The sequence below is a fragment of the Hypanus sabinus genome, chromosome 5, assembly GCF_030144855.1.
Source record: "Hypanus sabinus isolate sHypSab1 chromosome 5, sHypSab1.hap1, whole genome shotgun sequence".
Lineage (NCBI taxonomy): Eukaryota > Metazoa > Chordata > Chondrichthyes > Myliobatiformes > Dasyatidae > Hypanus > Hypanus sabinus.
Genome location: NC_082710.1, coordinates 144,904,292 through 144,930,322, shown reverse-complemented (window position 1 = coordinate 144,930,322; position 26,031 = coordinate 144,904,292). Strand labels below are relative to the sequence as shown.

Below are 26,031 nucleotides of genomic sequence, written 5' to 3'. Positions count from 1 at the left end.
TACAACACCTTCAGTCCTGTATTCTCCCTTCTTGATTTTGTCCTTTTACATTGCAACTCATCCTGTTGACTGCAATTTTGCCCTGTCAACAGCCTCTCCTCACTACAGATTGATTCTATTTGTAAACAAGCTGCCTCATCTTCAGAACTATTATCCTCTGTCATTTCTTGCATTGAAGTATATGCAGATCAGGACACCAGTTGCACCATGCTCAATCTCTTGATTCCTAACTTTGTCTAAAGTCTTAACAACTTCTATCTCTCCACTAACTGTTCTGGCACTCTGGTTCCCATTCCCCTGCAACTCCAGTTTAAACCTTACTGCGCAGCATTAACAAACGTTCCTGCCAGGACATCCCACTATTCTGAGACTGTGCCCTCTGGTCCTGGACTATAGAAAACATCCACTTTATCTAGGCCTTTCAATATTCAGTCAGTTTCTATGACATCCCCCCCCCCCCCACCTCATTCTTCTAAACTAGTCATCCAGCTGGAGGGTTTCAGCATGTTTCGTGCTGACGGGAGTCCAGCGATCTCAGGCGAGACCCGCGGTGATGGTTTCTATATTTGCATAAATTAGAACTGGTCTGCCAACATCTTGGTAGTGGCGTCCCACTGTTCACCGACGATTGACTGTATTTCTGTGAAGTGCAGACTGTTTCATATACCGAGGGAGTTTTCTGCCTCATTGTGCTGTGGGGGGTGGGTCATTGATGTCATTCACAGTAGAGTTTACTCGGTTTTGGGTTATCTAGGGTTAATGGTTCAGGGGTAGGAATCTAGATGCTGGCCAAGTAGGAAGGAACTAGTTTATTATTGTCAAAAGTATTGAGACAATCTCTTTGACCTACTGCCATCAGAAGGAGGTATAGGAGCATCAGGACTAGGACAGTCAGACTGGGTAACAGCTTCTTCCCTCAGGCTGTGAGACTCGTGAATACCCGGCTATTGCCGAGGTCTCGTCACTAGAAAACTAACTGTTTACTGCTTACCCATGCTGTGCACTCCAAGCATTCCATTAACTATTTGTGGTTTTTGTTTTATGTGTTGTGTGTGATATGTTTTGTGGGTACACTGTGGTCCAGAGGAATAGTGTTTGATTGTATCTGTGAACGGTCAGGTGGTGATAAACTTGAACTTTACGGTGTCTTGCATGCAGTTCCTATTGATCAGTTCATTAAAACAGTGCATTGAAGTAGAACAAAGTAAATCAATAACAGGTACAAGTACGGTGTAGGCTTACAGTAAGGGTACAAGATCATTAAAATGCAGTTTGTTAGGGCAAGAGTCCACTTGGAAACCGTTCAATAGTCTTGAAAGATCATAAGACGTAGAAACAGAATGAGGCCATTTGGCCCATCGAGTCTGCTTTGCCATTCCATCATGGCTAATTTATTATCCCTCTCAACCCCATTCTCCTGTATAACCTTCCACACATTGTCAAGTACCCTATCAACCTGTTCTTTAAATATACCCAATAAATTGGCCTCCACAGACGTCTGTGGCAAGGAATTCCATAGATTCACCACTCTTGTAGGCTTATCAAGCCGGTGCTTATGCCGGTTTCCATGGCGTGAAGCGACTGAGAGTTCAAGACTTCCCCGCCCCCGGGGAAGGACGCCAGTCTATCGCGAGGTTAACCCCCAGCATTTTGCCGGTACCCATTTTCAGCTGGGTGGACTGGAACAATGTGTGGTTAAGTGCCTTGGCTGGGGCTGGAACTCATGACCTTCAGATCACTAGTCCAATGCCTTAACCACTTGGCCACGTGCCACCCACTTTATCTAGCCTTTTCAGTTGGTTTCTGTGACGTCTCCCCCCCCCCCCCCCCTGCCCACCTCATTCTTCTAAACTGGCCATCCAGCTGGAGGGTTTCAGCACGATTTGGGCTGATGGGAGTCCAACGATCTCAGGCAAGACCCGTGGTGACAGTTTCTATATTTACATAAATAAGAACTGGTCTACCGACACTTTAGTAATGGTATCCCACTGTCCACCGATGATTGAGTGTATTTCTGTGAAGTGCAGACTGTTTTGTATACCGAAGGTGTTGGTAGTTGTATATATTCACCCCCCCCCCCCCCCACCAGCTCTGCTAATGTCAGCAAAGCACTGTGTGAGCTCTACAGTGTCATCAGTTACTTTCAATTCACACCCACCCTGGATGGTAACTTCATTATAACAGGTGAATTTAACCATGCAAATCTGAAGAGAGTCCTGCATAAATTGCACCAACATGTTGATTTTGTGACCAGAGGTGAAAGTACTCTTTACGATTTATGTCAATGATTTAGATGAGGGCATTGAAAACTATTATCAGCAAGTTTGCTGACGATACTAAACTGGGTGGCAGTGTGACATGCGAAGAGGACGTTCGGAGAATACAGGGAGACTTGGATAGGCTGAGTGAGTGGGCAGATACTTGGCAGATGTCATTCAATGTGAATAAATGTGAAGTTATCCACTTTGGAAGCTGGAACAAGAGGGCAGAGTATTGTCTGAACGGTGTCGAGTTAGGTAAGGGAGAAATGCAAAGAGACCTAGGAGTCCTAGTTCACCAGTCAATGAAGGTGAATGAGCAAGTGCAACAGGCAGTGAAGAGGGCAAATGGAATGTTGGCCTTTGTTACAAGGGGAATTGAATACAAGAGCAAGGATGTTCTTTTGCATTTGTACAGGGCCCTGGTGAGACCACACCTGGAATATTGTGTACAGTTTTGGTCTCCAGGTTTAAGGAAGGACATTCTGGCAATTGAGGAAGTGCAGCGTAGATTCACTAGGTTGATTCCTGGGATGGCAGGGCTGTCTTACGCAGAGAGATTGGAGAGATTGGGCTTGTACACGCTGGAATTCAGGAGATTGAGAGGGGATCTGATTGAAACGTTTAAGATAATTAAAAGATTTGATAGGATTGAGGCAGGAAATATGTTCCAGATGTTGGGAGAGTCCAGTACCAGAGGGCATGGATTGAGAATAAGAGGTCAGTTATTTAAAACAGAGTTGAGGAAGAGCTTCTTCTCCCAGAGAGTTGTGGAGGTGTGGAATGCACTGCCTCGGAAGACGGTGGAGGCCAATTCTCTGGATGCTTTCAAGAAGGAGCTGGATAGATATCTGATGGATAGGGGAATCAAGGGATATGGGGACAAGGCAGGGACTGGGTATTGATAGTGAATGATCAGCCATGATCTCAGAATGGCGGTGCAGACTCGAGGGGCCGAATGGTCTACTTCTGCACCTATTGTCTATTGTCTATTGTCTATTACCCTAGACCTGGTTTACACTAATGTACCAGGTGCTTATAAAGCAGTCCCTTGACCCCACATTGGACTCTCAGATCACTTAACTGTAATGTTCACTCCAACAAACAAATCGGTGATCAAATGGGCCAAACCAGTTTCAAAACTGGTTCTAAACCTGGCCTGAGGATGCAGTCTCTGCACTGCTTAAAATGTCCAGGGGGGCTGCTATCTATAGTGACCATTTTAACATCAGGGAATACGTGGATTCTGTGACCAGCTACATGGAGAGGTGTACTAAGTGTGTTACCATCACAAACACGTCCGGGTGAGGGCAAATCAGAAGCCATGGCTCACTGCAGTGACCCCTTGCCAGTCTGAGGGATGGTGATGCTGCCTTCAGATTGGGGGATGCGACAGCTCCCAGGCAAACAAGGAGCGTGCTTTCCCGCTCCATCAGGAAGGTGAAACGGGAGCATTCCCGGAGAACATACAGCCATGTCTGCGATACCAGTGACACGAGCCGCATGTGGCAGGGAATTCAGAGAATTACAGACTGCACGTTCAACCCAGATATGAATGAGCTAGTTCATTCTGGTAGGTCAAATATGATGGCAGAATATAGTATTAATGGTAAGACTGTTGGCAGTGTAGAGGGTCAGAGGACATAGGACATTCATAGCTGCTGCGCAGGTTGACTTTGTGATTAGGAAGGCGTTCGATGTATTGGCCTTTATCGACCATGGGATTGAGTTCAAGAGCCGAGAGATAATGTTACAGCTATATAGGACCCTGGTCAGACCCCACTTGGAGTTCTGTGCTCAGTTCTGGTCACCTCACTACAGGAAGGATGTGGAAACCATAGAAAGGGTGCAGAGGAGATTTACAAGGACCTTGCCTAGATTGGGGAACATGCCTTATGAGGATAGGTTGATTGAGCTTGGAATTTTCTCCTTGGAGTGACGGAGGATGAGAGGTGACCTGAAACTGACCTTACTGGGTCTCAAAACCTCCCTCTATATCTGGATTCTGCAGTTCTTAACAGAAAGGCCAGCGTGAACTGCAGAATCTCTAGACCCATTGTACTGAGCACTGCCGCTCCACAAGACTGTGTGCCCAGCCCAATGCTGTTCACACTGCTGACGCACGAGTATTCTGTAAGAATCAGCTCCAACTGTGTCATCAGGTTTGCAGATGGCCTCAGCAAGGATGATGACGAGATGGAGTGGAGCGGCTGGTGGATTGGTGTGAGAAGAACCTAAGCCTGAATGTGGGGAAGAAAAAAGGAAATCATTGTGGACTTCAGGGAGGTGCAGACAAACTCCCCCCTCTGTTAATACATGGATCCTCCATAGAGGGGGTTAAGTCCGCCAACTTCCTGCGAGTCCACATCACGGATGACCTCACCTGGTCCCTTAATATCTCTTCCCTGAACAAGGACGCACTGCAGCGTCTTCACTTCCTAAGAAGATTGAAGCAAGCAAGACTCTTCACCCCCATCTTAACTGGGCTTCACTAGAGCACCACTGAGAGTGTCTTTGACAAGGTTGCATCTCCATTTGGTGTGGGAACAGCCAGGCCTCGGACCGAAAGTCCCTAAAAAGGTCTGTGAGAACAGCTGGGAGGATCATAGGGTCTCCCTATCATACATCGGGGACATTTATCAGGAGCACTGTGTTTGCAGGACCCTGGGTATTAATCAGGATCCTCGCCCATCCATCCAGCATCTTCTTTGACTTTCTACCCTCTGGTAGGAGACTCCGAGGCACAAATACAAGGATGGTCAGAATGGGAAACAGTTTATTCCCCCAAGCCATGAGGCTTTTGAATTTCTCACATCATAATTGAAGTGTCACTGGTTAGTCTGTTTCGTACCTTACAATATTTAATTTATCCTCTTTTGTTTGTTGTTCATCTGTGATTCATCTGTATATTTTATCCTTACCTGCCTAAATAACATGTGTAATATGTGTGCTATTTCTGCTTTACCCCCGGTTTGGAGAAATGTTGTCTCGTTTCTATATACATCATATGGTTATACGAGGGGTGATTGATAAGTTCGTGGCCTAAATTAGGAGTCAATTTTAGAAAACCTAGCACATTCATTTTTCACCATAGACCCCTCCCACATTTACACACTTAGTCCAGCGGTCATGGAGCATACGGATCGTGGACCGCCAGGAAGTGTCCACAGCAGGGGTGATTGATAAGTTTGTGGCCTAAGGTAGAAGGAGATGAGTTATACAGCTCTCGTTACATGCACCTGCAGGTAGTGAAAATGCAGAAAGTTTGAAGTTTAGGCCACGAACTTATCAATCACCCCATGCTGTGCACCATGACCACTGGACTAAGAGTGTAAATGTAGTTAAAATAATCGTGCGAGGTTCTCTGAAATTGACTCCTTCTACCTTAAGCCATGAACTTATCAATCACCCCTCATATACATATATATAGTTAAATGACAATGAACTTGATGACTTGACCTGACTTGACTTCAGTGAGTACAGGTCAAGAGCCAACAAATGTTTCTCATAAGTTAGCCCGTTCATTTCTGGAATCATTCTTGTGAACCTCATCTGACCCTGCCCAGTGCCTCACATTTTTCCTTAGATAAGGCACTCAGAACTGCTCACAACAAGTGTGATCTGATCAAGGTCTAATAAACCCTCAAGATTAAATCCTTGTTTTTGTATTCTAGTCCTCTCACAATGAATGCTAACATTGCATTTGCCTTCACCACCACTGACTGAACCTGCAAGTCAACCGTTAGGAGATCTTGCACAAGGACTCCCAACTTCTGAATTTTGATATTTCTCCGTGTTTAGAAAACAGTCTGTGCACTTAGTCCTTCAACCGAAGTGTATGACCATAAACTTCCCTGAACTACATTCTGTCTGCTACTTCCTTGTCCTTTCTCCCAATCTGTCCAAGTGCTTTTGCAAACTCCCTGCTTCCTCAACACACCTGCCCCTCCACCTATCTTTGTAACATCTACAAACTTGGCCACAAAGCCGTCAGTACCGTCATCCAAATCGTTGAAAAGAAGTGGTCCCGACACTGACCCCTGCAGAACACCACTGGTCACTGGTAGCAAGCAAAAAAGCCCCCTTTATTCCCACATTTTTCCTTCTCCCAGACAGCCAATCTTCCATCCATACTAGTGGCTTTCCTATAATATCATGGGCTGTTATTTTGTTAAGCAGCCTAATGTGTAGCACCTTGTCAAAGGTAATCTGAAAATCCAAATAAACAACATTCACTGACTCTTCTTTGTCTATCTGCCTGTTATTTCCTCCAAGAACTCCAACAGATTTATTGGGCAAAATTTCCACTGAAGGAAATCATGCTGACTTTGGCTGAAATTCTCCAAAACCTCATCCATAATAATGGACTCCAAGATCTTAACAACCACTGAAGCCAGGCTAACTAGCCTATAATTTCAATCCTTCTGCCTCCCTCCCTTCTTAAAGGGTGGAGTGACATTTGCAATGTTCCAGTCCACCGTAACCATTCCAGAATCTAGTAATTCTTGAAAGGTATTTTCTGATGCCTCCATTATTTCTTCAACTACCTCTCTTAGCACCCTGGGGTACAGTCCATCTGGTCTAAGTGATTTATCTACCTACAGACTTTTCAGCTTCCCAAGCATCTTCTTTGCAAGAGAAACTACACAGACCCAGATACCCTAGAAATTTTGGCACTCTGCTAGTATCTTCCACAGTGAAGACTGATGCAAAATACTTATTAAATTCATCCACCATTACTACCTCTCCAGCATCATTTCCAGGTGTCTGATATCCACTCTTGCCTCCCTTTTACTCTATATATCTGGAAAAAAAAAACGTTTTTTGATATTGGTATTGATTTTGATATCTCTGATATTTTTGACTAGCTTACTTTCATACTTTGTCTTTTTTCTTTTCTCTCCTTGTGGTTTCTTAGTTGCCTTCTGTTGGGTTTTAAAAGCTTACCAATTCTCTACCTTCCCACTAATTTTTGTTGTATTTTATCCCCTCTCATTTGCTTTTATGCTGTCTGTGACTTCTCTTGTCAGCCAAGGTCATGTCATCCTTCCTTTAGAATACTACTTCTTTGGGATGTATCTATCCTGTACCTTTCGAAATGCTCCCAGAAACCTCAGACATTGTTGCTAAGCCATAATCCCTGCTAGTGTCCCCTTCCAATTAACTCTAACCACCTCTTGTGCCTCTGTAATTCCCTTTACTCCACTGCAACACCAATACATCTGACTTCAGCTTCTCTCTCTCTCTCTCTCCCCCTTTCTCGCATTCTCCTTGCACTCAAACTGCAGGGTGAATTTTATCATATCATAATCACTACCTCCTAAGGATTCCTTTACCCTAGCTCCCGAATCAAATCCGCTTCATTACACAGCACTCAATGCAGAATTGCCTTTCCCCTGATGGGCTCAATTACAAGCGGCTCTAAAATGCCATCTTGTAAATTCTACAAATTCTCTAGTAGGATCCAGCACCAACCTGAGTTTTCCAACCTGATATTGAAATCCCCTCAAAATATGGTAACGTTGCCCTATTTACCTGTACTTTCTATCTCCTGTTGTAATTTGTAGTGCACATCCTGGCTGCTGTTTGGAGTATATTCTATACAGTTTCCATCAGGTCTTTTTACCCTTGTATCTTAACTCTACCCACATGAATTCTACATCTTCCAATCCTATCCCTTTCTAAGGATTTCATTTTTTTTTACTGACAAAGTCACTCTCCCCCCCCCCCCCCCCAGCAGCCTCCCTGCCTGTCCTTTTGATACAACGTGTATCCTTGGAATTTAGTTCCCAGCTATGATCTTCTTTCAGTCACGACTCATTGATGTCTACAGCATCATATCTGCCAATCTACTGTGCTACAAGATTGTCTACCTTATTCTTTATACTGTCTGCATTCACATACAACGCCTTCAATATTCACCTTTTTCAATATTGGCCCCTCTGAACCTTCCCTCATTCCACTGACAACAATTTTGCCCCATCATTTGCCTGTCATTCCTCACTGTCTCACTACACACTGCATCTATTTGTGCCCTCCTCAACCCTCACACTCTGGTTCCCATCCCCCTGCCAAATCAGCTTAAACCCTCTCTTACCACTCTAGTGAACTTGCCCGCAAGAATTTTGGCCTCCCTCAGTTTCAGGTATAACCCGTCCTTTTTGTGCAGGCCATACCTTCCCCAGAAGGTATACCCTGTACAAAATGATTCAGAAATTTGAAACCCTGCCCCCTTCACCAACTCCTCAGTGATTTCTGCACTGAAAGTCCTGCTTTTCAGCTTTCTGCCTAACTCTCTTTAATTCTCTCTTCAGGATCCTTTCCCTTTTCCTATCTGTGTTGTTGGTACCAATATGTACTATGACTTCCAGTTTTTTGTCCTCTTTTAGAATACGAGGCATCCCTGACCCCAGAACCTGGGAGGTAACACATCACTTGGTGAAAAAGGATCTGGTATGACGAATAAACTCTTCTTGGGCTTCGAGCTGGGTATGGGTATCGATTCCACTGGGTACCACTAGACTTGACTTACCCAGACAGCAACTCTAATGAAGATGGCAGAGTTTGTCATCGAAATGTCAGTTATTATCGATACCTGTACCTGGATTGAAGCCCGAGAAGAACTTATACCACCCAGCTGTCTCTTTAATGTCTCCTTCTCTGACTTTGGAACCCTCTATCACCACTGCTCTCTTCTCCCCCCTTCCCCTCTGAACCACAGAGCCACAGTTCGTGCTAGAGATCACGGTGGCCGTCTGGTCACTCCCCCCACCCCATATACTCATTAATGAGGGGAATGGCCTTAGGGGTTCTCTGCACCGGCAGCCTATTCCCTTTTCCTGTCCTGATGGACAATTACGCTCCTGCCTCAAGCAAGTTTAAGGGTGACTATCTATCACCACCTCATTCACCTGTATGAGCCGAACGCTATTATAACAGCATTAGCTTTATAAGATGTGTCAGATAGCTGGCTTCTGCTCCCATTCTTGTGTTGGATCAGGAGCTGGGAAGTGGGGTTGGTTTGAACAGATGCGCAAGGTGTGGGAAATCTGTGCTTTCCCCTGTTTACTTACCGCTTTGATTGAAACTGGCCATTACATTCTGCAGCCACTGGGTGGTGCCTGTGTTAAACCACTCACGTTGGTGTTTACCTGCTCTGCACTTCATTCTGCATTGTTATCATCTCTACCATCTCAATGATCTGTGTGAACGGCACGCAAGACAAGCGATTCCCTCTACCTCAGAGTGTGTGAAAGTAATAAACCAGCCCTATTTCCAAAATGGCTCTGATTTGGATTGTTTCTAGTCTCGGAGTCCCAGTCGTCGGGGAATCTGCAGAGTCTTTTTGGTGAGGGTCTGCAAGAATTCCAGTCATTTGGGCATCATTTGTGTCAGAACAAAATGCAAGGTGCTCATGAGTGTTAATACATGAAATTCGGTTGTCTTTATTATTGTCACCAGTGAAAAGCTTTTGTTTGTGTGCCAGAAAGATCATTCTATTCGTAATGCAGGATATACAGTGTGAGTAGACAAAATGCCAGGGCCATGACGAGAAAGATTAAGATCAATTGTTCATTTTTAGCATACAAGAGTCCGTAGAAGCTGTCCTTGAGCCTGCAGGTACATACTTTCAGGCTTTTGTACCTCCTGTCCAGTTGGGGGGGGGGGGGGCTTGATTATCTTGGCCACATTACCAAGGCAGCAAGATGTGTAGACAGAGCCCGTGGGTGGGAGACTGGTTTCTGAGATGTGCTGAGCTGTGTCCAGAACTCTCCGCAGTCTCCTGCAGCCTTGGGATCTGCGGTTGCCGTATCAAGCTGCGAGACATCCCTAAAGGATGCTTTCAGTGGCGCACCTGTAGAATGGGTGAAAGTCAATGCTCCCTCTAACTTGTAATGACCAGTGCGTGCAAAACGCTCGTGACATGTGTGCACTGAGTAATTTCTTCAATAAAAACAATATAAACGACCCAGTTCTAAAATCTGCAGACAAATCATCGCACATCGTCAACACCATCTGCTGGTGTTGACAACTGGAAAAAGAAATATGATTTTATACGAGCATTAAATGTACTCAGCATGCCAATGATGTAGAGGGCGACAACCTTTTGTGCACAGTTTAAATTCCTTTGTGTGTGCGTGTGTGCGCACACACCTCAGAGGGAGCTGGTGAAGTCATTGGGGACATGCAAAATTTGACATTATCTCTCACAAAGAATCACCGTGATAATACCACAGCCTCTGATCTAAGGAAACAGCTCATCTTTCTGCCAGCCTGTATGTAAACCTCCACTTCCTCGGCACATTCCCTGAGCAAGTCAGATAGTCTTTGCCATTCTTATTTTCCAGCACTTTGTCCATACAAAGCCTCGGCCAGGTACTGAGCCGCTGGGAGTCTGCCTTCATCGTCTGCTCATGCGCTGTGTTCCAGATTGCAGCCACCCTCTGCTTTAAAGCCCTTACTCCTCTGCTCTTGCCCTACGCCCGTTCCCTGTGGTTTTAGAGAACTCTGCTATTTCCTACTATCTACCATATCTTGGCCCACTTTAATGTTGTACCCTTCTCTCAGAACCCACTCCTGTAGCTTCCTGAAGTCCAGGAAAATAAACCCAGGCAATCCAGTCTCCCCTGACATCGGAAACGTTCCATCCCCGGCAACATTGGAGAGAATCTCCTCCTCACCCTGTCCAAAGTTATCACAGTCTTCCCGTAGTGTGGTGATCACAGCTGTATGTTAGAAATAGTGAATTTCTCTTAGTGTCTGGTAGTAATAATGGACAGCATGGTACACCCCCTATGTATATGAGGATTGCGTTCCTTTAAAAAAACATTACTTGACTTCCATAACACAAACCCTGGACAAAAATTTAAAAGGTTCAAAGATTAATTTGTTATCAAAGTATACAACTCTGAAATTCTTCTTCTCTGGGTACCCAAGAGAACCAAGAAAGAAAAGAACAGCAGCACGATCATCAACCCCCAATGTCCCTCTCTGCATAAAAATGCAGCAGGCATATCAACCCCCAAATTAGTTGATACTAATTGGTTGTTGCCCTTGCATTTGGTTTATTTGTTCTTTCTTGCATAAATTCCATAAAAATGCTTTTGTATTAACTTATGTCAAACTCTATGAAGTTATTTGTGAATTCTGTAAGGCGAATGTTTGTTACCTGAACTGCCCAACCCGGGGTTACTCTGTATTGAATACACAGACCCTTGGCTTGTTCCTTGAGGTCTCCTAGTTACCTACCATTTACAAACACAAGAAAATCTGCAGATGCTGGAAATCTGAGCAACACACACAAAATGCTGGAGGAACCCAGCAGGTCAGGCAGCATCTATGGAAAAGAGTCAAAAGTTGGCGTACTGGGCCAAGACCTTCATCAGGACTGGAAAAAAAGACGAGAAGTCAGTGTAAGAAGGTAGTGGTAGGAGCGGAAGAAGTATAAGGCGGTAGATGATGGGTGAGGGAGAATCTGATAGGAGAGGATAGAAGACCATGGAAGAAAGGGGAGGAGGAGCGCCAGAGGGAGGTGATGGGCAGGTAAGGAAAAGGTGAGACAGGGAAACAGGAATGTGCAGGGGGGCAATTACCAGACGTTTGGGAAATTGATGTTCATGCCATCAGGTTCAAGGTGAGCCAGACTGAATATAAAGTGTCTTTCCTCCAGCCTGAGCGTGGCCTCATCACAGCAGTTGAGGAGGCCATGGACTGACATGTTGAAATAGAAATGGAAAGTAGATTTGAAATGGATGGCTACTGGGAGATGCTGCTTTATCTATCTGGTGGACGAGCTTAGGTGCTCGGTGAAGCGGTTTCCCAATCCATATTGGGTCTCACCGATATACAGGAGGCCACGCTGGGAGCACCAGATACAGTAGATGACACCAAAAGACTCAGGTTAAGTGGATATCCAGTCCCTATACACTTCCATCCTCCATCGGGAGAGCCTTAAAGCTCTCCACTTCTTTCTTGACAACAGACCCAACCAGTTCCCCTCCAACACCACTTTCCCCCATCTGGTGGAACTGTTCCTCACTCTCCTTCAGCTACTCCTTCTTTCAAACCACAAGTTCAGCCACGGGCCCTCGTATGAGTCCCAGCTATGCCTGCTTTTTGTTGGCTATGTAGGACAGTCCATGTTCCAAGCCTTCACTGGTACTGCTCCCCAGTACTTCCTGTGCTACATCAATGGCTGCATTGGTGCTGCTTCCATGCTGAACTCATCAACTTTGCCTCCTGCTTCCACCCTGCCCTCAAATTTACTTGGTCCATTTTTGACACCTTCCTCCCCTTTCTCAATCTCTCTGTGCCCATATCCCTGGAGGCAGTCTATCCACCAATTTCTATGAATCCACTGATTCTCACAGCTTCCTGTACTATATTTCTTCCCACCCTGTCACTTGTAAAAATGCTATCCCCTTCGTTTTCAGGATGAGGACTATTGAGATATCCTCCTCCTTCAAAGAAGTAGGTTTTGCTTCCTCCATTAACTGCCCTCACCTACTTCTTTTCCATTTTGCACATATTTGCGCTCACCCTATCCTCCCACTGCAGTACCAGGGATAGGCTCGTGGTCATCCTGCTGAAGGGTCTTGGCCTGAAATATTGACTCTACTCTTTTCCATTATTGCTGCCTGACCTGCTGAGTTCTTCCAGTATTTTGTGTGTGATACCAGGGATAGGGTTCCTCTTGTCCTCACCTACCACCTCATTAGCCTCTGCATCCAGCACAATGCTCCATAACTTCTGCCATCTCTGACAGGATCCCACCACCAAACACATCTTTCCCTTCCCTCCACTTTCCACAGGGATCACTCCCTACATGACTCCCTTATCCATTCTCCCTCTCCTCTGATCTCCCTCCTAGTACTCATCCTTGCAAGCAGAACAAGTGCTACACCTGCCCTTATACTTCCTCCCTCACTACCATTCAGGGCCTCAAACAGTCCTTCCAGGTGAGGCACCACTTCAGGTGTGAGTCTGTTGGGGTCAGCTACTGTGTCCGCTGCTCCCAGCGGGGCCTCCTGTGTATAAGTGAGATCCAATGTAGATTGGGAAATCGCTTCGCCAAGCCGGACAAAAGCAGTATCTCCTGGTAGCCACCCATCTCAATTCTACTTTCCATTCCCATTCCGACATGACAGTCCATGGCCTCCTGTACTGTCATGATGAGGCCACACTCACATTGGAGGAGCAACACCGTATATTCCATCTGGGTAGCCTTGAATCTGGTGGCATGAACATTGATTTCTTGAACTTATGGTAATTGCCCCCCATTCCTGTTTCCCTCCCTCCCCTTCTCCAGGTTTCACCTATCACCTACCACTTTGTACTTTTACCTCCCTTTCTCCCACCCTCCTACACCGATTGCTCACTTTTTTTCCAGTCCCGATGAAAAGTCTTGGCCTGATCTGTCAACTGTTTATTTCTGGCCTGCTGAGATGATGCCTGGCCTCCTTGTGCATTTTGTGTGTGTTACCTACTACTTAATTGTTTACTTATTCGATCACAGAGGAGGTTTTTAAAGTGGGTTATGGAAGCCAGGAGTTTCGGGAAGAACCAGGACACAGAGATTTAGGAGCAGCATATTGCTGGAGATTCGATGAGAGGATGTGATTTCAAACAGGATTATACATGTGCACTAACGGGGTTTATCAGCAACGCAGCTTCCTAAACACTACAGAAATCATTGAGCATATTGACGTTCTTTCCAAAAGTTTTTCCAGAGATCGTTGGGGTGGGTGGCTGTCACATGGGATCCACAGTGAGCTGGGAAATAGGATTGAAAATTCCTCTTTTTCTTGCACTGTTGTTTACATTGGATGACCTTACAGAAGCACATAAAATCATTAGGGATATAGATAATTTTTCCCAGGAAAAGGGAATCAAAAGCCAGAGGGCACAGGTTTAAGGTTAGAGGGGAATGATTTACAAGGGGCCTGAGGGACAACTTTGCGCAAAGGATGATGGGTATATGGAACGAGCTGTCCCAGCAAGAGGTAGGGGTTGAAACAGTAACACCAACATGGGAAGCTTATAAAAACCAGCAGAAGGATGGAAAAGATGAAATATGAAGGAATGGTAGCCAATAAGAGGACAGCAAAAGTATTTTTCAGATATATAAAGATTAGAATAGAGGCAAAAGTGGATATTGGACCACTGGGAAATGATGCTGGAGAAGTAGTAATGGGTGAAAAAGAAATGGTGGACAAACAGTAATTATTCTGCATCAGCCTTCACTGTGAAAAACACTGGCAGAATGCCAGAAATGTGAGAGTGACAGAGCAGGAGGGAGCTATTACTAAGGAGAAGGGGCTTGGGAAGCTGAGAAATCTGAAGGTGGATAAGTCATCTGGACCAGATGGACTGTACCTCAGAGTTTTGAAAGAGATTGTGGAAGCATTAATAATGATTTTTTTAAAGATTATGGAATGGTTCCAGAGGTTTAGAAAATTACAAATGTCACTCCTCTCTTTGATAAGGGAGGGAGGCAGAAGAAGGGAAGTTACTGGCCATTTAATCTTACTTTGGGTTTGGGAAGTTGTCAGAGTCTGTTATTAAGGATGAGTTTTCAGGGTACAGTACTTGAATGCACATGACAAAATAACCTAAAATCAGCATGGTCTCTTTCAGGGTAATATTACCTGACAAATCTGTTGGGAATTCTTTGAGGAAATAACAGGCAGGATAGACAAAGAAGAGTCAGTGGATGTTAATTTTTTGGATTTTCATAAGGCATTTGACAAGGTGCTGCACATGAGGCTGCTTAACAAGAGCTCATGGTATTACAGGAAAGATACTAGCATGGATAGAAGATTGGCTGACTGGCAAAGAGTGGGAATAAAGGGGGCTGCCGATGACTAATGGGGTTCTGCAGAGGTTGGTGTTGGGACCACTTCTTTTGTCAATGAATTGGTTGAAGGAATTGATAGCATTATGGCCAAGTTTGCAGATTATATGAAGATAGGTAGTGTTGAAGAAGCAGGGTGTTTGTAAAAGGATTTAGACAGAATAAGGGAATGGGCAAAGAAATGGCAGGTGGAATACAGTGTAGGGAAGTGCTTCTACTTGGGTAGAAGGTGTAAAGGTGTGAATTATTTTTAAATAGGGAGGAAATTCAAAACTCAGAGGTACAAAGGTACTTGGGAGTCTTTGTAGAGGATTCTCTAAAGCAGTGGTCCCCAACCACCGGGCCACAAAGAAACGATATGATTTGGCGATATGAGTCAGCTGCACCTTTCCTCATTCCCTGTCATGTCCTCTGTTGAACTTGAACGCACGCGAGGTCATCAGTCGCCTAAACGCAATGATACCCTAGCACCAGGGATCACTGGTTGGCCTCGGGTAACCGGCCGCCTCGCAGGGCCACTAAGAAGTGCTGTTGCTACTGGCCTGGAGCGCGGACCGACGGGCGCCGCCTCTAAACCTGTTTAGCACACCGAATGTTCGTGGGGAATCTGGTGCTAAAATATTTGCAGACACCCTAATTTGGACTCAGGGTTTTGTAAGTGGCAGAGCAGATACCTCACTGCGATCTACCGAAAGTCATCCTTCGAGCCAAACTTTTGTTGGCCGATAGATTCTACCTACCCACAAGGGGGGCAGGCACGAGCCCTGTCGCACTCCTCGCTCGGGCGCTCGCTCTCTACGGACGCGGTGCAAAAAAGGTTGGTGACCCTGCCCTAAAGGGTAATTTGCAGATTGAGTTGGTGGTAAGGAAGGCAAATGCAATATTAGCATTTATTTCAAGAGGACTAGAATACAAAAGCAAGGATGTAATATTGATGCTTTAAAAGGGATTGGTTAGACCGTATGTGGAGTATTGTGAGCAGTTTTGGTAGGCTTATCTAAGAAAAGATGTGCTGCCATTGGGGACGGTCCAGAGGTGGTTCATGAGATTTATCGCAGGAATGAAAGGGTTAACGTATGAGGACTCTTTGATGACTCTGGGCCTGTACTCACTGGAGTTTAAAAGAATGATGGGGGAAACTCATTGAAATCCATCAAATATTGAAAGCACGTGGAAAGGATATTTCCTGTCGAGGGTAAGGACCCAATTTGGTTTGGAACGCCGCTGTCGTTTGCATGATTTCTCCTTCTCTGTGGGCACTGGGGGTTGGTCTTGTTTTTTTTTTAAATTGGGGTTCTTTCAGATTCCTTGTTTTGCGGCTGCCTGTAAGGAAACAAATCTCAAGGTTGTATAATTTACGTATTATTTGATAAATAAGTGCACTTTGAAACTTTGTGTTTAGGACCAGAGGGCACAGCTTCTCAATAGAGGGACATCCATACGAAGAGGTATTTCTTGAGCCAGAGAGTGGTGAATCTGTGGAATTCATTGCCATAGATGGCTGTGATGGCTGTGATGTCATGGAACTGTGGTGTACAAAGGCTGTAATAAATCTAGTCAAGAAGAAAAGAAAAGCTTACAGAAGGTTCAGAGAGCCAGGTAATGTTAGAAATCTAGAAGATTATAAAGCTAACAGGAAGGAGCTTAAGAAGGAAATTAGGAGAGCTAGAAGGGGCCATGAGAGGGCCTTGGTGGGCAGAATTAAGGAAAACCAACAAGGCATTCTACAAGTATGTGAAGAGCAAGAGGATAAGACGAGAAAGAATAGGACCTATCAAGTGTGACAGTGGGGACAGTATGTATGGAACCGGAGGAAATAGCAGAGGTACTTCTGTATTCACTATGGAAAAGGATCTTAGTGATTGTAGTGCAAACACGAGGAAATCTGCAGATGCTAGAAATTCAAACAACACACACAAAATGCTGGTGGAACACAGCAGGCCAGGCAGCATCTATAGGGAGAAGCACTGTTGACCTTTCAGGCCGAGGCCCTTAGTCAGGACTAACCAAAATGAAAGGAAAGAAAGTACTATCTTTCTTGATAGATGCTGCCTGGCCTGCTGTGTTCCACCAGCATTTTGTGTGTGTTGTTGTTCAGTGATTGTAGTGATGACTTTCAGTGGACTGAAAAGCTTGAGCATGTAGATATTAAGAAAGAGGATGTGTTGGAGCTTTTGGAAAGCATCAAGTTGGATAAGTCGCTGGGACTGGATGAAATGTACCCCAGACTACTGTGGGAGGCTAGGGAGGAGATTGTTGAGCATCTGGCGATGATCTTTGTATCATCAATGGAGACGGGAGAGGTTCCGGAGGATTGGAGGGTTGTGGATGATGTTCCCTTATTCAAGAAAGGGAGTAGAGATAGCCCAGGAAATTATAGACCAGTGAGTGTTACATCAGTGGTCGGTAAGTTGATGGGAGAAAATCCTGAGAAGCAGGATTTATGAGCATTTGGAGAGGTGTAATACGATTAGGAGTAGTCAGCATGACTTTGTCAAGGGCAGGTCGTGCCTTACAAGCCTGATTGAATTTTTTGAGGATGTGAATAAACACATTGATGAAGGAAGAGCAGTAGCTGTAGTGTATATGGATTTCAGCAAGGCATTTGATAAGGCATCTGCGCAGGTTGACTCTGTGGTTAAGAAGGTGTACAGTGTATTGGTCTTCATCAATCGTGGAATTGAATTTAGGAGCCGAGAGGTAATGTTGCAGCTATATAGGACCCTGGTCAGACCTCACTTGGAGTACTGTGCTCAGTTCTGGTTGCCTCACTACAGGAAGGATGTGGAAACCATAGAAAGGGTGCAGAGGAGATTTACAAGGATGTTGCCTGGATTGGGGAGTATGCCTTATGAGAATAGATTGAGTGAATTCAGCCTTTTCCCCTTGGAGTGGCAGAGGATGAGAGGTGACCTGACAGAGGTGTATAAGATGGTGAGAGGCATTGATCATGTGGATAGTGAGAGGCTTTTTCCCAGGGCTGAAATGGTTGCCACAAGAGGACACAGGTTTAAGGTGCTGGGGAGTAGGTACAGAGGAGATGTCAGGGGTAAGATTTTTTTTATTCAGAGTGGTGAGTGCATAGAATGGGCTGCCAGCAACGGTGGTGGAGGCGGATACGATAGGGTCTCTTAGGAGACTTTTAGATAGGTACATGGAGCTTAGTAAAATAGAGGGCTATCGGTAAGCCTAGTAATTTCTGAGGTAGAGACATGTTCAGTACAACTTTGTGGACTGAAGGGCCTGTATTGTGCTGTAGGTTTTCTATGTTTCTATGAGGTATACTTAATGCGGAAGTTGATAGATCTTGATTAGTAAGGGTGTCAAAGGTTACAGGGATATGGCAGAAGATTGGGGTTGAGAACAGTAATAAGTTGACCATGATGGAAAGGTGGACGAGACTTAATTCTGCTCTGATCCTTTGTCTTGTAGTCTAATCGAGACAGGCCCTTCAGCCCAACCCATCCATGCTAAGCTGCCTATCTGAGTTCGTCCCATTTACCTACATTAGGTCCATATCCTTCTAAACATTTCCTATCCAAATGTCTTTTAAATATTGTAATCAGACCTGCTGCTCCTACCCCTCTGTTAGCTCATTACACGTACCCACCACCCTCTGTGTGAAAAAGTTGTCCTTTGGGCCCCTTGAAACCCTTCCCCCTCACCCTAAACCTATGCCCTCTAGTATTACTTCTCGACCTGAGGGAAAAACAGTGACCATCCACCTAATTCACGCCTCTTATGATATAAACCTTGATCAGGTCATTCCACAGCTTTCTTCACTCCAGGGAATTCAGCCCTACCCTATTCGGTTTCTGCTTTATAACCCAAGCCCTCCAATCCCGGTAACACGTGAATTAAAAGCTGATCACGTAGTTTTGAATATTCACCAGAATGTACCTGTTTACTGCTCAGCTATTAGGAAGTGTAACATGTCTGCAGTTCAGTGATGGGGCACAGGTATAAAAAATCTGGCAGATCCCAGCTCTGTTGTAGGGTTTTGACCTAAAACTTTAACCCTACTTTTCTTTTCACAGATGTTGACTAATCTGCTGAGTGTTTCCAGCACATTATCTCAGATGAGATTAGCTTTATTTCCTACATTTTTATCAAAACATGCAGTAAAACGAGTCGTTTGTGTCAAATCAAATCAGCGAGGATTGAGCTAGGCAGCCCACAAGTGTCTCCATGCTTCTGGCATGCCCACAACTCACTAACTCTAACCCGTACTGTATGTCTTTGGAATATGGGAGGCCATGGCGAGCATGTACGAACTCCTTACAGACAGTAGCGGGAGTTGAGCCCTGTTCTTATGACTGGCACTGTAGCACTAACTGATACTAGGACCCTTTACTGAAGTAGATATACATTATTCATCAATTTAAGTTGCCCTCTAAAAGCATTTTGCCACCTGTGTGGTAATTGTCTAACTGAAAGCATTGCCGTGCTCAGCGTTGTCCTGTGTTGGCGAGCAGGACCTGGAGCGGGTTAGAACTGTGGGCAGGAGAGTTTGTGAAAAGCTGTGGCAACGGGCTGTTTGAACTGCAGAGTCTTGCAGCAAAATCTGGCATTTAAGTCACTTGCACTCCCATTTATCCAGTGTTGCAGCCCCTTGGTCTCTGGGGTGAGTAGAGAGAGACCCCAGGCTCAAACACAACTCAGTTCAGGAGCAGCAGATGTTTATCACGGATGGCTCTCTGAGAACAGATACTTTACCTTGGCAGTAGCCAGTGAGAGTATTTTGTCCATTATGGTTTTGCACTGAATGTGAACCTGAAAGTGAGCAAAAATGGATACAGGGAGGGGAACTTTACACAGTCCATTTAGTTGTGCAGTCTTGTTGACCATTGAAGTTGGAGGTGACGTTGGTCCAGATTAAATACAGTCCATATTCAAACATTTAAGTTTCTTGAGTAAAAAAATTAAAATAGTGAACGTTGGTGTGGATTTCCACTGTCTTATGAAAGATGATATTAACAGGTTAGCCAATAAGATATTGGAACAGAAATGGGTTATTTGGTTCATTGAGTCTGCCCCACCATTTGATTATGACTGGTTTATTTTCCCTCTCAACTTTATTCTCCTGCCTCCTTCCTGTAACTTTTAATGCCCTTACTAATAAAGAACCTATCAAATTCCACTTCAAATATACCCAATGACTTGGCCTGGATGTAGCAATGAATTACCACCCTCTGGTTAAAGAAATTCCTCTCTATTCTAAAGTGATGTTCTTGCGTTTGGAGGCTGTGTGCTGGACTCTCCCATTATTGAAAGCATTCTCTGCACGTCCACTCCATCTAGGCCTTTCAGCATTTCGTAGGTTTCAATGAGATCACCCCTCCGCCCCCCCCCACCCCATTTTTCTAAACTCCAGTGAGTACGGGCCCAGAGCCTTAATTTCCGGAATGATTCTTATAAATCTCCTCAGGACCCCTTTCCAATGCCAGCACAAACTTTCTTAGATACGGGGCCTGAAACTGCCCACAATACTCCAAATGTAGTCTGACCAATGCCTTATAAAGCTTCAAGTTTGCTTTTTAGGTTCTACACTTGTTAAAATGAATGCTAACATTGCATCTGTCTTCCTTATTACCAATTGAAACTGCAAATCAGCTTTTAAGGAATCCAGACTCGGACTCCTGTTTGCTGGGAGTGTCACCCTCCCTGTATCTACTGCTTATTTTTACTGTGTTCTTAGACAATGGAAGCTTTATTGCATGTAATTCTGCTTTGACGTCACTGAGGGTGTGGAGGTGAATGACAGAAATGGGTCCAAGTGGAATATGAGTAAGCAAAAAGTAGAGGAGGAAGTTGGAATTGAGAAGAGTGACAAGGGCTTTGGGGGAGAGATGGGTAGGAAATCCCTACCCATATGTGGTAAACTTCTGTAATGTAATCATTTCCCAGAACTAGTTTTAAATTTATTGTGCAACTTCTAATACCACCTGATTCAGACTATCTTTCACATTATTTCACTCTCTCTTCGCACGAACATCTTCTGCTCATCAACTAAGTGTTACTGCTGGTGGTACAAGTCGGTTTTTGTTTGGTATGTGTGCTTTGATAAATGTTCCCCTTTCAAACCCACTACTTTAAACAACCTAGAAAATGATCATTCCTTTTTATGTTTCAGACTCTCTTGTTTTTTCAGATGTGTCTAAGACCTTTTGATTTTGTAATCTGCAGACAACATGACCTACGTGTTTGTGTACGGCACTCTGAAGAAAGGCCAGCCGAACCACCACTGCATGGTCAATGAAGCCCTGGGGAAGGGGCAGTACTGTGGCAGAGGCGTTACAATGGAGAGGTATCCTCTGGTGGTTGCAGGAAAATATAACATTCCCTTTCTGCTCGACGAACCGGGATCAGGCAAGCTGATCTCTGGTGAGGTTTACGCCGTCGATTCTCGGCTGCTGCAGTACCTGGATGAGTTTGAAAACTGCCCTGAAATGTACCAGCGCAAACCGGTGATGATCCGCATGGTAGAGTGGAACACCTCGGACAAGATGCTGAGTGGTCTACCAGACGCTAACGGAACGCTGCAGTGCGATCTGTATTGCACAAATATATTCGACAGAGAGTGGTTAAAGCTTCCTACCTATAGCAACTATGATGCCTTTGGGAAGTTTGGGCAGCCAAAGTATGTATTGCGGGCTGATAGGTCTTAAGGATGGTGGTTTAACCAGTTAGAATTTCAATCTAGATTCATCAATAGGCCTGGATCTTGTGTCTCAAGTTTATTAAATGTTATTCCATATCTGATCTGTGGTGTGTTTTTAAAGTCATTTTGTTAACAGTATAATTTTGACAGGAAAACATTATTCAAGGTAAATGTGTTATCATTAGTTAAATACACATTTATTTGGCGGTGGATGTTTGAAGACCGTGGAGTAGTTAGCCACATTAGTGTCATGGAAACAGACTGACTGTTTCCAGTGCTGTGGAATCAGTCTTTTGTCACTCAGACTATTCTCCGATCCCAGTGCAGACTTGGAGTGCTGGCATGGCAGGTACCTTTATTTTTGAGGGTTGAGGTAATCAAAAACTGGCAAGAAAACATCTTTAACTTCATCTGTTGCATTATCCCTGCAGCTGCTGAGGGATTTTGTCAAGGTGGGTTGGTGTCGAAATCTTAAAAAGAGATTGGCAGTAGATAGGCTTTTAGAGGAGAATGCAACAGAACACTTAAGGCAGAGGTAGATGGATTCTTAATTATCAAGGGATTGAAATCAGCGAAGCTATGATCTTGTTAAATCGGGTTGTTGTGATTTCTCCTGATTTCAATGCCTGTGTATGCTTAAACAGATTTGATTTAGGTAGATTAAGAGCTGTCAGACTCGGCCAGTAATAGATTCGATTGACTGCACTGGTTGCACACAAGAAAACATGCCGCACTTTATGCCTACGTTCCATGGACAACCTGATCACTGGTCAGTTCCAAAGAAGAGGTATCTGGAAAAAAAAATGTTTGCATTCTGAATGTCACAAAAATACTTGTTTTTCCCTATTCTGCAAAAGGTAATAAATATCATGGGCATCATAAAAATCCACGCAGGAATGTCTGTTGGAGTTATAGGCTGGAGAACATGATGCACGGTGAATCTACAACACTCATCTGAAAACCGCACATCACACAAACTCTATGAGGACATCTCCTTCTCCAACAGTGTCTCCTGGCTTGCAGTTTATTTCTTTAACCTAAAAAAGAAGGGCAAGAGTGTAAGACACAATCCAAAAAGTGGACACTCCAATCAATGTAATTCTTTTGTCTATAAACACGCAAGATGTTAAAATCTACTATATTCCCAATACCAGACCTGGCAAAAATATTAACTCTTGTAAATCACCTCTGCTCTAATAAGGTTTTTTTTTTACCCCTCTGATGGAAGGTCACTGACCTAAATAATTTGCTTCTGTCTCTGCAGCTGCTGCCTGGCCTGCTGAATATTGTCTCTCTGCAGAATTTGCAATTATTTTAATGTTGCCCATCTAGAATTAAATTCAGTTGCCAGCTCTGCATTGTTACACTATCTTTAATACTTAATGTGCTCAACTAGTGGTTAGGATGTGAAGGGGAGAGGGAAGACCACACAGGGCCAATCAAGGTGCAATTTGTGAGAACTATCTCAGGAAGTGTTAGTGGAAATAATGTTTAAATTCATACATGGAATACAGAGAGTCCTGTCTTATTACCTATTCTAATTTAACAGGCTGCACTCAAAGCCATCTCTTTCCCTTCCCCCCTTCTCTCTTTTTCCATTCCTCATTTTGACTCTCCCCCCATCTGCCCAACCCCTCCCACTGATGCTCCCATCCCTTTCTCTCTCCTATCAGATTTATTACTCTCCAGCCTTTTACCTCTGCCTCTCGGCTTCTAACTTCATCACCTCTCCCCCATGCCCCACCAGCTTGTACTACTCCTTCTCCCCTCCTCTTCATTCTGACCTCTTCCCCCTTCCTTTCCAGTCCTGATGTAGGCTCTCAGGCTGAACTGTGGATTCCTCTCCATAGATGCTGCCTGATCTGATGAGTTCCTGCAGCATTTTGTGTGTATTAATAAGCAACACAAGTTTTCTTCCCCTAACCCCACAACTCACACTTGTTCATTTATTCACACAGTTCTCTCTGCTCGAGAAAACCTACCTTTCCAGATTTAGTAGCCATCAAACTGTTCTGCATTTTCATTGCTTCAATGACACACACCTCCTGACCGTCCGAAACCTACACAGAATTTTTCAACAGAGAGATATTTTAAAAATTGCTGAAGATAAAGAGAGTATTCTAAGAATAACCAACGGCTTGCCACTTCTTACACAACTTGACATAGAATCAGTGCGACATGGAGAAAAGCCAGTCACGCATGTGGCACCATCACTCCATGAAAATGATTTCCCCAGTTCAATTCTCTAAATGAAAACCAAGAACACCATTGATACTGGAAATCTAAACAGAAACAGGATGTGTTGGAAACACACAGCAGGTCAGCCAGTATGCGGAGAGAAAGAAAAACAATATTTCAGTTTGAAGGATCGTTTATCTGCACTGGGAGGAAGAGAAAACAGCTGGCTTTCATTAGCAGAGATGGAAGGGTAGTGGTGTCCCTTTAGAATGGGGCATCTGTGGACCCTGCTTAATGATATTGGTCCATGGCATAAAAAAGGTTGGGAGCCCTGCTTTAGATATGACACCACTTTAGAACAGAGATGAGAAGGAATTTCTTCAGCCGGGGGTAGTGAATGTATGGAATTCATTGCTGCAGACAGCTATGGAGGCCGAGTCATTAGGTTTATTAAAAGCAGAGGCTGATAGGTTCTTGATCAGCAAAGACATCAAAGGTCTCAGGGAATGGGGTTGGTCTGGGTCAGACCAGTCCATGGCCACCTGAATGAGGTGGACTGAAATGAAATAAGCCCACCTCACCTCCTTTGTACTTCCAAGCATCACCTGACACCAGCCACCTGTTCCAACCAAAAATTCCTCGTAAAAAGCTATATCAATCACAGCAGGGAACCAAGCCATTCAGCCCAAATACTCCATGCTGCTAGCTCTGCACTACTCCGGTGGGAAAAGTTCCACAGTCACCACACCGTGCAGAAATAAGGAAAATATAAGCAATAAGTTTTCTGATATCAAGACACCATGGGAACTAGTTCCTACATACCTAATCAATTCCTTCAATGAATGAAAATCATTGACACAAAGCTCAAATAATTAAAACATTAATGGTGCTTCCTATTAAGGACTCATCTCAGAAACAATTTCATAATTCAGTTGAAGGCTTAATGATTATGACAAGGCCTCTTCAGCATTCTGCTTGTAAAACGGTCACAAGCCCTAGCAGTCTTTCTGATGAACCCAGTCAGTGATGATAGAATTTCTTTTCTGTCTCTAATTGATGCAAAGGGTTGCTGATTAGAAATGCATATCGTTCATGCAGCTTCCTGCAACCTCTCCTTTTTGACATAAGGTCAGAGTTTGCATTCACATCAGATTATCAAACTGGCAACTCATTAGGCCACAGTCTGCTTGGACTGGAACAGAATCAGAAGTGGTGGAAGGAAGGTGGGGAGGTGTTACAGGGGGAATAAAGAATCCTGGGCCACTTACTTCACAGACCCCGGGCTTTCCCAGATTTTGCATGCCACAAAGCATTCCAGACTTTCAGACATCTCCGACTGATGATTAATTGTGAGTGATAGGATAGACAGCCAGCTGTCTGCTACTGGCCGACAACATTACTATAATGGATATAAGCTGCCAACTTTCCAGCTTTACTGGCACCTCTTCCCTGTGCAATTAAGCAAAGTTATAAATGATATGGAAATCTATCAAAGCCTATTTATTGCCACAGGGTGAGTTCTCCCCGGGGCCTTCCTCAAAACTTTACAGGCAGAATCATAGGTGGATAAACTGATTTATCTTCAGCTTGTGTATGCACCTTGAAATGTAGGAGATGGAGAGGTGACCTGATAAAGATGTTAAAGATCATGAGGGGCATAGACAGGGTGAAAGAAAGCACATTGCCTTTTTCCAAGGGGGGGAGGTGCTACAAACAGGAGGGCATAGATTTAAGATCACAGGTGAGAGAATTAAATGAGGCAGCTTCTTCATGCGAAGGAAGGTATGTATTTGGAATAAGCTACCAGAAATAGTGGTTGAGGTGGGCACCTTAGCAACGTTTAAAAGTCACCTACATAAATATATGGATAGGAAGCTCTAGAGGACAATGGGCCAAACACAGGTAGATGGTACTATCTCACTGGGCAACATAGTTGGCATGGAGGAGTTGAGCCGAAAGGTGCGGGGGCAGGGCTTCAGATTTCTGGATCATTTTTGGGGAAGGTATGACCTGTACAAAAAAGATGGGTTATACCTGAACCCAAGGGGGAACAATATCCTTGCGGGCAGGATTGCTAGAGC

General features: G+C 44.4%; 2 protein-coding genes across 8 annotated transcripts in view; one reads left to right on the top strand and one right to left on the bottom strand.

Moving 5' to 3' along the window:
* Window positions 1-21,873, top strand: part of LOC132394411 (gamma-glutamylaminecyclotransferase-like) — a 40,449-nt gene extending 18,576 nt beyond the window's left edge. For all 6 annotated transcript variants that reach the window (XM_059970517.1, XM_059970518.1, XM_059970521.1 and 3 more), the window contains exon 3: window positions 21,298-21,873. In XM_059970517.1, the coding sequence (XP_059826500.1) occupies window positions 21,298-21,779 (482 nt within the window). In that variant the 3' untranslated portion in view covers window positions 21,780-21,873. The remainder of the gene's footprint in view (window positions 1-21,297) is intronic.
* The window catches only part of pcca (propionyl-CoA carboxylase subunit alpha), a 463,897-nt gene continuing 459,699 nt past the window's right edge, over window positions 21,834-26,031 (bottom strand). For both annotated transcript variants that reach the window (XM_059970514.1, XM_059970515.1), the window contains 2 exons: window positions 23,755-23,832; window positions 21,834-22,809 (listed from right to left, as the gene is read on the bottom strand). In XM_059970514.1, the coding sequence (XP_059826497.1) occupies window positions 22,741-22,809; window positions 23,755-23,832 (147 nt within the window). In that variant the 3' untranslated portion in view covers window positions 21,834-22,740. The remainder of the gene's footprint in view (window positions 22,810-23,754; window positions 23,833-26,031) is intronic.